General features: G+C 26.0%; 3 protein-coding genes across 3 annotated transcripts; 2 read left to right on the forward strand and 1 right to left on the reverse strand.

The window, feature by feature from the left end:
* Positions 1 to 1,507: 1,507 nt before the first annotated feature.
* OCT59_000088 (uncharacterized protein) lies at positions 1,508 to 3,741 on the reverse strand (the record flags this gene model as incomplete). Its single annotated transcript, XM_025311523.2, has 10 exons — positions 1,508 to 1,632; positions 1,711 to 1,763; positions 1,843 to 2,111; positions 2,187 to 2,267; positions 2,351 to 2,400; positions 2,482 to 2,830; positions 2,928 to 3,122; positions 3,214 to 3,299; positions 3,385 to 3,457; positions 3,535 to 3,741. The coding sequence occupies 10 exons, from the start codon at positions 3,739 to 3,741 to the stop codon at positions 1,508 to 1,510; spliced, it is 1,488 nt and encodes a 495-aa protein (XP_025170761.2).
* A 1,859-nt stretch (positions 3,742 to 5,600) lies between these two features.
* Positions 5,601 to 8,137, forward strand: OCT59_000089 (uncharacterized protein; the record flags this gene model as incomplete). The annotated part of the gene is made up of 10 exons (XM_025311522.2): positions 5,601 to 5,801; positions 5,952 to 6,024; positions 6,096 to 6,181; positions 6,316 to 6,510; positions 6,703 to 7,039; positions 7,139 to 7,188; positions 7,257 to 7,337; positions 7,464 to 7,732; positions 7,853 to 7,905; positions 8,004 to 8,137. 10 exons carry the CDS (start codon positions 5,601 to 5,603, stop codon positions 8,135 to 8,137), a joined length of 1,479 nt encoding a protein of 492 aa, XP_025170760.2.
* Positions 8,138 to 14,277: 6,140 nt separating this feature from the next.
* On the forward strand, positions 14,278 to 14,992 carry OCT59_000090 (uncharacterized protein; the record flags this gene model as incomplete). The annotated part of the gene is made up of 2 exons (XM_066138585.1): positions 14,278 to 14,848; positions 14,982 to 14,992. The coding sequence occupies 2 exons, from the start codon at positions 14,278 to 14,280 to the stop codon at positions 14,990 to 14,992; spliced, it is 582 nt and encodes a 193-aa protein (XP_065988065.1).
* Between the last annotated feature and the right edge of the window lie 1,599 nt (positions 14,993 to 16,591).

Consider the following 16,591-nt stretch of genomic DNA (forward strand, 5'->3'; position numbering starts at 1 on the left):
CGTCTATCCAATTTGAAAAATTTGGGACGTCCACGCAAAGAATTTTTGGTATATAAAAAATTGCACATATAGCGTAATAATTAACAGCTTGGAAAAACTTGAAGTGGAAAATCCTTCCACGCGAAGAATATTTGGCATATTATAAATATTTATTCATAGCTCTTTTATCGTCTATCAAATTTGGAAAATTTGGGACGTCCACGCAAAGAATTATTGGTATATAAAAAATTGCATATATAGCGTAATAATTAACAACTTTGAAAAACTTGGAAGTGGAAAATCCTTGAATAGATGTTCATATTTGGCATATTATAATAACTCTTTTAAGATCGTCCTTAATAGACGTTGTTAATAATTCATTGCACGAAATTTTGGATTTTTAATTAAAGAATTTTAGCTTAAAAAAAAAAGATTAATTTATGCATAAAAATTTTTTTAGTTTGAAATAAACTAGTGTATATTCAATATTTTTATTTTACATTCATGATCGTTTGTCAGACAATTTTTTGACCGACTAAAGAAAATTTCATGCGTTAATTTTGCGATCTATATTACGAAATGGAAGCTTAGAAACAAATGATGCGATTTTATTGGATGACGATCGCGTGAATGGATTGAATAGTCACAAGTTTCCATATGTTTGGGGAGAAGCAAAGGTCAAATAATAAATGGCTGATTCTCGTTTCTTTTCCCTGTACAACATGAGAGTTGCTCATGCAGATTATACATGGGATTAGAAAGATTCGAAAACTCAAAGAATAGAAGAACTATTTGAATTAGGTTCGAGCGTCTTCGTTTGTAGATAACGTTTCAGAATATTTTGTACGATTATGTACGATTCTCTTTACAAAATAAATTATTATGTGTGATATACTATGAATTTTTTTTTAACGTAAAACTGCTATCTCAGAATCACTTAAAAGCTCGTCACGATACTGCTATCTCGGAAATAGAATTCAAGGGCCTTGGAATCATGTGCACTATATGAGAAAGTAAGCATAATTACAATTTAATGATTTAATGTACGCCACGCTTTGCGCTACCCCAATTTATATTATTGGCTCAGAACACGAGGATAATAAAACATTTGCGCATAAATCCAACGCACATACATTATGCACGAAAAAAATTTCTATGTAGATTATCTACATTCAAAATGATCTTTTTTTTTTTATTAATAATAGATTTTATCTACTATTATATGAATATAATTAATGAAATATAAAAAAAATAAAATAAAAATATAAAAAAATATATTTTACAAAAAACAAAAAAAATAAAAAAAAAATGATTTATGAAGTATTTATAAAAAGTTTTGAATTTTTTGTTATAATGTTATACTGCTTGTATTTATAAAAAGTATTTAAAAAAATTTTTTCTTTTTTGATGTAATCTTTGTCTTATTTATAAAAAGTTTTTTATGTTTTGTCTTTTTTTTTTTTTTAAAAAAAAAAAAAGTTTTATGAAAATTTTTTATTTTTTGTTTTTGTTTTTTTTTTCTTTTTTTTTATAATCTTCGTTTAAATTGAATTTCTACACTTAAATCTTTTGGTTTAAGTAAGAAATTGGAATCTAAATAAAATTTTTCTTTATGCATGCTGTTTTCTGGAAGAGTCCATTCATATTTAAGAACTAAAGAAATTTTATAAATATAATATGTTAATATTTGATCATAAAAAAAACTTGATGATAATAAATTTTATTACTTACGTATCATGGCTATAAGAACTCTTTGTTCCATTAAAGAAAAGTTTTGACCGGCACTATATATTATATAAAGTTTATTTAGAAATTTATACGATTTTACAATTTTACATTTTTAATAATAATTTGATTACATACCAATTTCTTGGACCTCCACTGAAAGGAATCCAAGAATAAGGGTGTCTCTTTTCACCATTTAAAAATCTTTCAGGATCCCATTGATTTGGATTTTTCCAAATTTTAGGATCATGATGAACGTGCCAAACATTGACACAATTATAAGATTTTGGAGGAATAATATATGGACCAACTTGAACGTAATCGTTTGGCTGACGTGGAATTAAAATTGCTAATGGAGGATGTGTACGTAATGATTCTTTGATGACTGCGTTAATATATTTTAATTCCTAAAATAAAAAATTATTTTTATTAATATACATATAAACTGTATATATAAATAATAGATGATAAATGATATTTACCTTTAATTGTTCTGGTGTTGGGATATTTAATTCATTTCCAAGAACTCTTATAACTTCATCTCTAGCTTTCTTTTGCATTTCCTAAAAGGAAGGAAAGAAAGGAGAATTAATAATTAACCACTAGACATTGAATAGATAAAATATTTTTTTAAATTTAAACCTACAGGATATTTAGCGAGGTGATAGATAGCCACGCTGATATTTAGAGAGGTGGCTAAAAAAAAAATTTATTTGTAAGTAAAAAAAGTAAAAGAGGAAAAATTTGGGATAATTGATTATAAAAATATATACTTACTATCATGGCCGGCAATAAAGAAATTTACTAAATTATCTCTTAATTCATGAGAATCAATTTTAATTCCCTCTTTTTCACTCATTTCTAACATACTCATTAATAAATCCTTATTTTCGGATTCTTTTACTATTTTATTTTGATAATTTAAATTAAATAAATCTCTCTTTCTTTTTTCGATTATATTTAAAATAAAATTATCAAATTCATTCATTTTTTCCTTATATAATCTATTTGATTTTAATGGTAATTTATCCAATATAGGGAATAAAATATGTAATTGATTTTCGGTTTGATCCATGATATATTTATATGATTTGATTATATCGGGAGTCTCAAAAGAATCTAACCCCTAAAAAAAAATAAAAAAAAATAAATAAATATGTACAAATATGTAAATATAAATTAGTATCCGTAGTATCCTTTTTTAAATTAGGATAATAACTTACACCAAATTTATAAGCGAAAGCGACTTGACCCAATATTTCAATTGTTGTACGTTGCATCATATCATAAATATTTATAGGGATATTCAAATTATAATCCATCAAGTTGAATAATTTGAAAGCATTTTCGCCGATGACATCATGTGACAAGGCTCGATTGAACGCAGCATTGGCCAATTTTCTTTGCATGCGCCACGTCTAAAAAAAAAATATAAAAAAAAAAAGGTTTTGTTATTTAAAATATTTTAATTATTAAAATTAAAAAACTTTATTTGTTATTTATACTTACGCTACTATTCGAAAAAAGGATACCGTTACCGTAAAAACTTTTTACTCTATTTCCTAAATTATGTTGCATTTTAGGAAGGGCATCCTCTACATTTGTAATGTTTATGTATTTATTTGGTTATTTTTTTGCCATGATAAATAAAAAAAGGAAAAAAAATCAAAAAATAATTACCTGATTTTGTTAAAAATTGCTTTATATATTCAACATCTTGAAAATAGAAGAAAGTTATGGTACCAGCGTTGGCCTAAAATAAGATATGACATTTAATAATTCCATATAAAAATATTCCATTTTTATATTTTAAAAACGTGATAAAATTACCTTAAGAATTCCTTCATGGGGAACTCTTGATATAATTTCTTGTATCTCATCTTGAGGTTTTTTCCTAATCATAGCCCACATAAATTTTAATGTAGGCATTGATGGAATTCTTTCAAAATCATTTAGTTTACTTGGTCGTGATAAAAGTCTTTTTAGAATATGATATCCCACTATTATTACACTAACATAAAAGAGAAGTTCAATCATTTTTTTTTTATAGGAAAAGTTTTTTAAATATGTTTTTTTTTTCCTTTATTAAATACGTTTTATTATTAATTTGGAAATAACGATTTTTTTTTTTTAAGGAAAACAAATAGAATAAAGAAAAAGAAAAAGAAGAAAAAGAAGAAAATGGAAAAATGATTTATTAAATATTTTTTTTTTTTTTGCAAGAAAAAAAAAATATTAACGAAAATTTCTTCTGATTTCGATGTATATATAAATTTTTTTTTTTTTATTTATTTATTTATTTATTTATTTTATTAAAAAATTAATTTATTTTGTTTTTAATTTTATTTTATTTTTATTTTTATTTTTTATTTGAGTCCTTATTATTAAATCAAAAACCAGTCGTAAATCGATACATAACAATTCCATTGTATAAATTATTTTAGCCCTTGTATTTTAAGTAATAATATCATAAGATAGTCAACTAGTATATATCCTCGGATTTCTATATTTTAAACAACAATAATAAAAAAAAATTAGACGGAAATAAGCGGAGTAAAACAATATTTTACAAACCCAAAATAGTATAAATGGAAAGTGTATCCCCCTTAATGATTAACCAGGGTTCCAAAGATTAAGGTTTAGGATGTAAAAGATTGATGGTGCTTATTGGTCACAGTGCCCATTTCTTTCATGTATAATGTAAACAAATTATTTATTTTTGAGTAACGGGGAATAAACAAAAAAAAACAATGATTTTTAGATCTTTGGTAATAAATGAATTTTTGTTTTGTTTCATTAATGCTGTGTTGCATGCAGACAATGGACGCTTCTTTCAAAAAAGATTTTTTGATGTATGATGTATGATGATATTATGATAACATGAAATAATAATTTGTAATCCTTTTGAAACAATACCAACGTATCTTTTACCCGGTTATCTGTATTCCATTATAATACAATCCATTTTATTCATTTGTATTATTCCCAATTTTCTATTTTCTGGATAAAATCTACTTCTTAAATCAAAAAATTCTTTTTATAATAAATTTTGTGATTATAAATATTATTATTATTATTATTTATTATTATTATTAATGAAATTTATAGAACAGGAAATTAGGATATCATAGAAAAAAATGTTGGAATTTCCGAAAAGTTACCCCGGTGTGTGTTAAATAATCTGCGAACCAATAGAAACAATCTTATTATGTATAAAGTTTTGTACGACCATATTTTAAAACCGCCTTATGAAAAAAAAGATTTTAGATTTGTTATTTATAAAGTTTCTATGAGTTTAATTAAAGATTAACCCATTTCTTATCTATTTGGTCGGTTTCCAATTATATCAGTAACATCCGGTTTTTTTTTTTTATGAATGAATGTATATTTGGAAACTATTTGTTTGAATTTGAAACAATAGAAATTTAATAATTTCGGCCAATAAATTGAAATATTTGATGTATGGTAGAATGGTAGAATGAACCTAATTGATGTACGTAACAAGCGGTTGATTTTTTATGATTTTTTGGTTGCACCCTTTTTTCTTTCTATTTTTTTTTTTTTTATTATTATTTATTTATTTATACTTTTTATTATATTTTTTACTTTTTTATATTTTTTTATACTTTTTTACTTTTTTATACTTTTTTATACTTTTTTATACTTTTTATATACTCTTTTTTGTCTTTTCCCGTTATTTTCACAATATTTCACATTTTAATATTAAAATTAGATGAGTTAAATGAATCTGATGATCATGATTTGAAATATCTGATATATATAATATCAGCTTTTTTTTAAAAAAAAAAAATTTTTTTTTTCAAAACTTTCAAATTATTTTATTTCAATAAAAATACATAAAAATACATAAAATAATAAAAATACAATTTTAAATCATGTTTTTGATCATATTCTTTACTGTACTTTTAATTATTATTATTCATTATGTTTATAATTTTAATAAAATACCGAAAGAATCTGAAAATATTCCGTATGTTTCCGGATTACCATTAATGTGGGCATTGATAAGACAAAAGCCTCATGATGAAGTTGAAGAAATTATGTCAAAAACATCAGGAGACCATGAAATATATTTGGTAGAACAAGTTTTAACCTTTTTTTTCCTCATGAAAAAAAAAATTATATTTATGATTTTTATGTCGTGAACTATCGTAACTGTCGTGGTCTAGCCACAAAATTAGCCGCACGCGCAGTATTTTCTTAAACTTTATTTATTTTTTTGTTAGACTCGATTTGGTCCATTTAAGCAAATTAATTTTGTAAGTCCCGAATGTGTAAAAGATTTACTAATGGCATCAGGTAATGTGATGAAGTTCAAAGATTTACATAGAGTAAAACCAAAATTTTAAAACTATAACGATCTTGATTAGAGGATGTCGCACCAAAAATTGAATTTCATCCTGGGAGCGTTTTCTATGATTTTTTTGGGAAGGGATTACCATTTTCTAATGGTGACGTATGTATAATATAAAATTTTAATATACTCATTTTAATATTGACCACTTGACTTGACCACTTATCCACTTATCCACTTATCCACTTATCCACTTGACCACCAATTCCACTTGACCACTTATCCACTTGACTTAGTTATGGAAAACCTATAGAAAATTAGCAACTCCTGCATTTAATAGCGCATTACGTACTGATATGATTGGTGAAACTACTATGGAACTTTTCACGTTTATGGAAAAGAATTTAAGTGGACCGACCGATATTTTTATTTTATTGCAACGTATTACGATTGAAATATTGGGAAAAATGGCCTTCGGTCATCAATTTAATGTAAGTCAATTTTTTTTTTTATGTCGATTTGTATCTCCATGAATCATGATGGGTCCTTACAAATCCCGAATGTCAAAAAGCTGTCATTAAGCATAATCCCGATTCTGGATTTTGAGTTTCGAGATTTCGTGTCGGACTCCCTTCCATTATCAGGGAAATCATGGAAATAATTTTTGATCTTCTATCTTTTAGTGTTTGAAATCACTTGAAATTCCTCATATGATAAATGTTTATAAATATATTATTTCATTCGTTGAATCTCCTCTTCGTATTATATTTCCATTCATAAATAAATTACCTTTGGAATCAAATAAAAAATTCCTTGCCGCTATTAAAGAATTTGATAATTTTATTTATGAAATTATAGAAAAGAAGAAGGATGAAATGAATAATAATAAAATTAATAATAAAGAAAATAGTAATGATTTATTAACTAAAATGTTAGAATATAGTAAACAAGAAGGAATTAATACTGATAACAAACAATTAAGGGATGAGATGGTAAATAATTTCGTAGCGGGTCATGACAGTAAGTTGAATTTTAACAATTGGGTTGTAGTAATTTTTTAGTAATCGTAGTAATTGGGTTGTAGTAATTAAATTGTAACATTTTGGTCTTTTTTAATAGCCACGGCGGTTGCATTAACTGTATCACTTTATTATCTTGCAAAATATCCCGTAAGTCGATAATTATATATATATATATTGTATGATTTTGGGATAATATTATTTTTTATTTTGAATAGGAAATACAAGAAAGAGCTAGATCGGAAGTAATTAATATACTTGGGGATAAATTAACTATACCAACTTCAGAACAATTAAAAGTAAGTACCCTTGAAATAATACCATAAGTATTCATATTTCGGTACATCTTCCGGACGGTTTAAACAATTTCCAGACATCTTCTAATATTCTCATTGCAATTTCCGAACACTCAATCTTTTTTTTAGAAAATGAATTACGTTAATGCAATTATTAAGGAATCTTTACGAATTCATCCACCAACTACATTAATAAATCTTCGAAAACCATCAAAACCGATTAAAGTTGGATCTTACGTTGTACCTAAAGATAACTTGTGTATCGCGAATATATGGCAAATCCATCATAATCCTAAATACTGGGAAAATCCAAATCAATACAATCCCGATAGGTTTTTGATAAATGAAAAAAGACATCCATTTTCCTGGATCCCATTTTCTGCTGGGCATAGGAACTGGTACGTATTGTTTTTCAGTGTCACCATAAACATTATGGAGAGGTCAGATTGTGACTTTATTTATTTATTTATTTATTTATTTTAATTACTTGATTTATTTATTTATTTATTTATTCTTAGCATTGGACAAAATTTTTCTTTAATGGAACAACGAGTTATACTTTCCATGTTTTGTAAGTTCATTTTATTTATTATTAAAATATAATGTCTTTAACAAATATATTTTTATTATCAATTATATGATAATGTTATATCAATTTTTTTAATTTAGTACTCAAGTACGAATGGACACTTCCAAAAGATAGTATTAACAAAGAAAAGTTGATATTAGAATCTCAATTTTTATTACGACCAGTTAATATTGAACTTTTATTTACTGAAAAGGAATTTGTTTACCAAAATTAACTAAAAATTTTTTTAAACTTTTTTTTTATTTTTTTTATTATTTTTTTTTTTTGTGTTCCCTATTGTAAATTTCTTAATTAATTACGGGACGATAGTTTAATTTTTTTTTCTTTAATAAACAAATTATTTATCATGATATTATATTTATTACGCAATAATTGTTATTAAATATTATTGTTGTTATAATCATTATAATCATTATAAAAAAAACGTTATATGCGTTATATGAAATTTCATCTGTTTATTTGGCGTGTGAAAATACCAAAATAAGTTTTAAAAAAAAAAAGTTTTAAAAATTTTGAAACATGATAAACATAAAGCTTGAAGTTTAAATTTGTGTTATGAATCATATGTAAACTTTGTTAGCAATAAATAAATAAAATCGATAGATAGATTGGATCAATGATTCTTTACAAAGAATTTTTACACAAAAAAAAAAAAATATTAAGGGATAAAACCCCATTTATATTCTTTGATATTTTTTTGATAATTTTGATTTGATGGATGACATATATGTAAGGTAACCAAAAGGTAACCAAAAGGTAACCAAAGGTAACTTTTAAATGTATTACATAATTGCATAAATGTCAGGGGTTAAAAGAAGTCGGAGAATTTCATCCAATGATCATCATTCTTTTTTTTTTAAAAAAAAAAAGCAAATGATTTCGATTACAAGTATTTTTCGCCACGATGACCCATGATTGTGATCTTTATAATACACAAAAAAAATTATTTTGAATCTAACGAATTTTGTCTAGTAATTAATAAAAATTAATATAAACAAACGAGTGAATTCATAATTTATTACATGAAAATAATAAATATACTTGCTTTTTTATTTATTGTCTCCTTGAATCTTGTTTTAAACTTTTTATATGTTTCAACTTTCGTATAATATATTTATATAAATATATTATTGATAGGGAAATTGTTATTTAGGAAATTATTATCAATGAGAAATATTATCAATGAGAATTATTTATCGATGAGAAATATTATCGATGGGAAATATTATCGATGAGAAATATTATCGATGAGAAATATTTATCGATGAGAAATATTATCGATGAGAAATTAATTATTGATGATCAATGAGAAATATTATCTATGAGAAATATGGGAAATATTATCAATGAGAAATACTTTACTGTATTACCGAAGAATTAAATTATCGATAAAGAAAATATTTATTGATGTAAAATATTTGTCGAGAAATATTATTGAATTATGTCTTGTCGATGAGAAGTATTGTCGATTAAAAAAAATATTATTTTCGGTGAAAAGATTTGTCAATGAAAAAAAAATATTATTTGATGATGATTTGATTTCTATTTTTATTTGATTAAGAAATAATTAATAATTAATGATGAAATAATTAATAATAATTAATGATTCATTGGTAGATATAAAAAAATAATTTCTCTCATTTTATTTTTACAGTTTCGTTTTATCATTCGTTCACCTTTCATAATCATTATTAATTAAAATATATTGTGTTTATTAAAATTTCCTAGTAATTTTTTTTAAAAAGGTATTTCCGGGAATTCCCTTTTTTATATAAGTCTTGTAATACGATAAATAATGTGTAGTGTCATCATAATTTGTGTAAAATGTACAAAATAAAAAAATAAAAAAAATAATATTCAATGTAATTTAATTTTTTTTTTAATGTATTTATGAATTTTGGGTAATAATAAATCACTTTCTTTCTTTTTTTTTTAAAATAGAATATATACTGTATTATAAATAAATAAATATATATCTAAAATAAAAAAAAATTATTTATTTTATTTATTTATTTTTATTTTTATTTTTATTTTATTTTTAACCCATGTTTAAACAATAAAAACAATCGTATTGTATAATTATCATGTTATTGTATAATTCATTTTAATCATCATAAAGAACAGAAACACGTAATTTTGTTAAAAGTATCAGGTATTTATTTATTTATTTATTTATTTTTTTTTTAAAAAAAAAAATATGAAAATGATGAAATTTATTGAAAAATAATTACTTTGGTGAGAAAGGTTATAACTTATAAGAACAAAATTTGTAGTATCTAAATCTTTCTTGTTTAGTAAAGTATTTAATTTTTACGAAATATGACAGTCGCGGTAAGTTTCTAAAAGTATAATCGAGAGATTTTGCTTTTAACTTCTTCTTCTAAAAGGAACAGCAGCGTAAATTATTTTTTTAAAAGTATTTTTCAACGTAAATTATTTTCTTTTTTTTAAAGTATTTTTTTTTTTAAAAAAAAAAAATAAACATAAAAAAAATAAAAAGATTTTTGGTCTTTTGAACAAATAAATTTTAGTTTTTCATATTATTGTATCCTGACTTTGTAATTTAAAATATCAGACTTCCCAAGAGATATATGCCAAAGTTCGGAAATGGTTTTGAAAATGGCGTCATGTGATACATTGTCTCATTTCTTGACACTTTTAATTTCCCATTATGTTTTCGTTGCCAAGCATTATACCTACTATTATACTGCGGCATAAGTCATCTGATAAGAAAATAAGATTGTTGAAAAATTGGGGTTACTAGAAAAAATATATTACCTCAGGAATTGATCGGCTAACTGAATATTTTTTTTTTCTAACTAATTCTTAATTATTTAATTTATTTAGTACATTCAGGTACGTTATACGACTTATACGTTGAATAATTATGAAATATCGTAATATTGATTAATTAATATCTGATATTAATAATAATATTTTTATTATTAAAAATGAATCTTTTTTATATAGTATTTGTCACCTCCCATGGTCCTGTGGTCCCTGTCTGAGAAAGAAACAATTATAGTGAAATGAACATCCTATGATCCCTGTGGTCCCTGTCTGAGAAAGAAACAATTGTAGGTGAAATGAACCTCCTATGGTCCCTGTTGTCCCTGTCGGTGAAATGACTGTCGATGAAACAAATTGTCGGTAAAATGACTGTCGATGAAATTGTAGGTGAAATGAACCTCCTATGATCCCTGTGGTCCCTGTCGGTGAAATGACTGTCGATGAAACAAATTGTCGGTAAAATGACTGTCGATGAAATTGTAGGTGAATGAACCTCCTATGATTCCCTGCGATCCTGTCTGAGAAAGAAACAATTGTAGGTCAAATGAACCTCCTATGTCCCTGCGATCCCCTGTCGGAGAAAGAAACAATTGTAGGTGAAATGAACCTCCTACGATCCCCGTGATCCCCTGTCTGAGAAAGAAACAATTGTAGGTGAAATGAACCTCCTACGGTCCCTGTGATCCCTGTCCTGGAAAGAAACAATTGTAGGTGAAACGAACCTCCTACGATCCCCCTGCGATCCCCGTCTGAGAAAGAAACAATTGTAGTGAAACGAACCTCCTATCTATCGTGAAATGACTGTCGATAAAACAAATTGTCGGTAAAATGACTGTCGATGAAACAATTATAGGTGAAATGTCCGTCGATGAAACAATTGTAGGTGAAATGTCCGTCGATGATAGAATTGTAGGTGAAATGTCCGTCGATGATAGAATTGTCGGGGATAATCCTCCGTAATAACTGTGTCAGTAAGACGATTTTCAGCCTTTTTAGTTATTTTAGTTATTTTAAGGAGGGGTTAGGTATATTAAACCGACAATCATTTCACTGACAATTATTTGATCGACGGGTACATTAATTATACCAATAATCAATTACCGACAAATATTAGTCATTTATTATGCTATCTATAAAAAATGGGGTATTTGTAATTTATATGTTATATTCTTATAAATATCTAATAAAGAAAGCGCGTATATCTATTAAATAATAAACAAATAAGGTATCATCCGAATACGAAAGGAAAGAGTTAAGAAAAAAATTGTTGTTGACCGCGTACGAAATAATACAATTTCCTGTTGTACTAATTAAATTATGAAAGTAAGTATTTTTTGCATTGTGTTATACATTTCATTTTGTGAAATATTAAATACTAAGTTAACATTGACGTAATTTACATTTGTCATCTGATATCAAAATTTTGTACGTGATTTTGAATTTTCTTAATTGGTAATTGTCTTATGCTTTAGATTGCTTGTCATTTCAAGAAAAAAAAAAACAATTCAACATTTACAAAAAAGAAATAAATATTTTTGTCGGTACAAATTCGGTATAATGTACAGTACCTTCGATTAAATGATTGTCGGTAAAAATCTCTCCCGCTCCTGTTTTAGTAATATTCTTGCCAAGCGTCGTATATTCGAAAATGGTATGCATAAAATACTGCAGGATAATATTAATATCATCCATCAATGTTTATGGACCAACAAAAAAGCAGGGTTAGGAAGTGAGGATTATCAAAAGGCGACTGAAGCGGTATTTAGATATGTTAAGGAAAGGTTTAACGGATATGAAGGAAAATTGGTGTGTTAAACATTCAGGAGGAGGTTCGATTTTTCTTATTACAGTCAACTCTCTATAAATGCACCCCTTGGGACCAGGTATAAGAGTGCATTTATAGAGGGTGTACAATTATAGAATACATGTAAATCTATATGATATTAATCTAACATTAAGGTAATACAAAAATTTTATAAGTAAACTATATAAATTTTTTTTTATAAAGGGTGCATTACAGAATATGTATATATAAAAACCATGCATTTAGCATTAAGGCTCAAGTTGGGACTAGATAAAAGGTGCATTTATAGAGAGTGTGCATTTATAGAGGATGTGCATTTATAGAGGGTGTGCATCAGGGACGATGATTTTTTGTGATCACAGAATTTCACAGAAAATCACAAAATTTGGCTATAAAATGTTGATAATTTTCAAGTTTTTGGCCTGATTTAGGATTTGAAATTATTATAATTCCGGCAGACACTAAATTTGGCCAGAATTTACGAATCGTAATGTTGGCCAACCTTGCATAATTCTGGCCAAATCACAAAATTTCACAAAATTTACCTTTATCACACACAAAATTTACTTTATACCGCCGCAAAAAATCATCGTCCCTGGTGTGCATTTATAGAGGGTGCATTTATAGAGAGTTGACTGTATACAGTAAATGGTTTTTAACTCACCTGGTCTAACGGAAGTACGGAACTATCTCTTTTTTTTAAATTAGCTCATAAATTTTTGATACAATCTTCTTCGTAGCCAACAACAAGAAATTAATAATCATAAAGCTGTTTATGAAGGCGTATTTATGTGGGAACCATGCAATTTATAAAATTTTACCCGAAAGAAATAAACATCCCTGATAGTGTCAATTAATGCGTCAACTATTGTGAAACTTTCATTAATGATTTAATAAAAATAATACCTAATCTGATATGTTCTAATTGTCCAAAGTACCCTTAGAGAAACCTCAAATCTTTGGTTATCTGTTTTATTTTTCTAATTAATTTTATAGGTATTTATTCGTTTCAAGGGTAACAAGACTTTGCATTATAAACATGCAGTACAATTAAATATCCTCCCTTCTTTCAAGTTTTAACTCCTTGATTAATTTCGTCTACAATTTTGAAAATGAAAAATGAAAAAAAACCAATATTTATTTATTTATTTAGATATATTTTTTTTCGTATCTTGAACTTTTTATTTGCGAGTTTATTTATTTTTATTACAAAAATATTCGATCACGATTTTAATTCTATATCACGTTGCGTGTAATGGCCAATGAAATTTAGGACCAGGTGTAACACGTAAAAAATAAAACGCAGCAGAGACAGTTAGGGATGGGGGTTAATTAACCACGGTTAATTAACCATGGTTAATTAACCGTTAATTTTGTTAGTTATGATTGATTTAAAATGGTTAATTAACCGTTATTTATAATTAGCCAATCAAAATGCAGAATTTAAATCATGTGATTAAATGATAATCCATTATTTTGTTACACAATTAAATATTAATTAATATAAATATTGATTAAATCTATGATCTACATATTGCATGATCTTTTTTTTAAGATAAATTTTTTTTAAAAAAACACTTTTTTTTGCAAATTTATTGTTCATTATCATGGTAAAAAAAAAGGGAACTGTTTGGAAACATTGGACAATAATTACTGAAGCAGAAAGTAATGAAGAAAGTAGTAGGTCTAAGAAAAAAACACATCCTTCTGTACGTTGTAATTATTGTTCTAAAGTTTTTGAACAAGGTACAGCTAAAAGAATGCAAGTTCATCTTAATGATAGTTGTCCTAGAGCTCCAGAAAGTGCAAAAACAAAGAAACAACAAATTCCTGAACTATTAGAAACTTCTGATGCTACTACTTCTACTTTTATTCCTACAGTAAAAACATCAAAAAAGCATTTAAAAAATACAACAATTGAGAATTTTGTTGATCGTATGAGTGAAGAAGAACAAGATACTCTTGAAATTTTACTAGCTCAAGCATTATTTGCTGCTGGAGTTCCTTTTTCTTTTCTTGAAAATAATTATGTTATTCAGTTTTTTCAACAATTACGTCCAGCATTCAAATTACCTAATCGAAGAAAACTTGCTGATGAATTACTTGATGATGTTTTTGATGAAGTTAAAGCTGAATGTAATGAACAAATTTTACAAGCTAAATCTCTTACAATGGTTTCAGATGGTTGGTCTAATATTAATCGAGAATCAGTTCAAAATTTTGTTATTTGTACTCCAAAACCATTATTCTTTGATGCTATTTATTCTGGTGAAGAATCTCATACAGCTAAATGGGTTGCAGATGAAATTATTAAACAAATGGAAATTGTTGGTATTAATAAATTTTCAGCAGTTATTACAGATACAGCTAGTGTAATGAAAGCAGCTTGGCGAATTATTGAAGATAGTTATCCAAGTATTGTTTGTTTAGGATGTAATTCTCATGTAATGAATCTTTTAATTAGTGATATTTTAAAGATTGATCAAATTAAATCTGTTGTTGAAAATGCAAAAAAGTTGGTCAATTATTTTAAGGCACATGTACAGGCAACAGCTAAATTGAAACGTATTCAAAAAGAAAATTATTCTAAAGAAATTGCATTGGTTTTACCAGCACTTACAAGATGGGGAACACATCTTGCTTGTTTTCAATCACTTCAAAATTCAAGAACAGCACTTGAACAGGCTTTAATGGATATAAGAATTCGTCAAAATATGGATTTAACTTTAAGAGCTCATATTTTATCAGATGAGTTTTGGGAAGATTTAGATATAATAACAAAAATTATGGAACCAATGGTTTCAGCATTAAAGTTATTTGAATCAGATATTTCAATTCTTTCAAATGTTTATTCATATTTCAAAGAAGTAATGAATCAAATTAATCAAATAGATTGTAATTTTTCTGATAAACTTCAAGAACTTATTGCAAAGCGATGGGAATATACTTATCATCCTATTATGATAACAGCTTATATGTTAGATCCACAATTTTTGGAAAAAAGTAAAAATGATGAAGTTGAATCTATTGGTTATGTAGAATTTACAACATTTGTAAATAAAAGATTTAATCAGGAAGAAGCAGTAGAATTATTTGCTGAATTGGTAAATTTTCGTAATAAAAATTCACCTTATGATAATGAAATTATTTGGAAATCTGCTAATATTCTTAATTCATCTTTATGGTGGCAATCATGGCCAACTAGTAAACTTCAACAACTGGCTATTAAAATTCTCTCAATTCCTACATCTTCTGCAGCTGCAGAAAGAAATTTTTCTACTTTTGGTTTTATTCATAATAAAATTCGAAATAGATTGAAAAATGAACGTGTTAAAAAATTAGTTTATATTTATGGAAATCTTCGAATGTGTAATAGACTTGTAAAAATACAAAAAAAGAAACAGATTAGTAATTTTAATGAAAATGAAGAAGATAGTAATAATAGTTCTGATAATGAAAATAAAGAAGATGATAATAATAATAGTTCTGATAATGATAGTATATTTGGATTTGAAGCAAATGTTATTAATTTAGATGATGAAGAATAAATAAAATATATTAAAATTTTATAATATTTAATAAATTATAAATTTATTTTAACTTCCTTAAAATTATATATACAGGTTATTTATGGGTTAATTAACCGTTAACTAACCGTTAATTAACCGGTTAATTAACCAAATTCATAACTAACGGTTATTTTACCAACCCTAAGCAGAGTATTGCTAAATATCACCGCTGGTGACTGTCAACTTACCAGAATTAGGGTAGAAATTTGGGCAGAATTAAAAATGTCATGAAACCCTGCCCGTTAATATTTGCTAATGCTGGTGCAGTGAGAATCACCTGCGATGAGATTTAGCAATGCCAATTAAAAAAATACATCATGGAAATAAATCAAAAAATTGCAATGCAGCACTAACTTTTAACATATAATTTAACTAATGGTGTTTTTTAGAGAGGTTTTTCAGTGGCTTTTTTGTGATTATAAATTTATAATGTTCAGATACTCTAACGGTTCCTGTAGTAATATGATATACTAAACACTGAAAAAGTTTAATGGTATGGGATTCA

The sequence above is a fragment of the Rhizophagus irregularis genome, chromosome 1 (genome assembly GCF_026210795.1).
Source record: "Rhizophagus irregularis chromosome 1, complete sequence".
Taxonomy (NCBI): Eukaryota; Fungi; Glomeromycota; class Glomeromycetes; order Glomerales; family Glomeraceae; genus Rhizophagus; species Rhizophagus irregularis.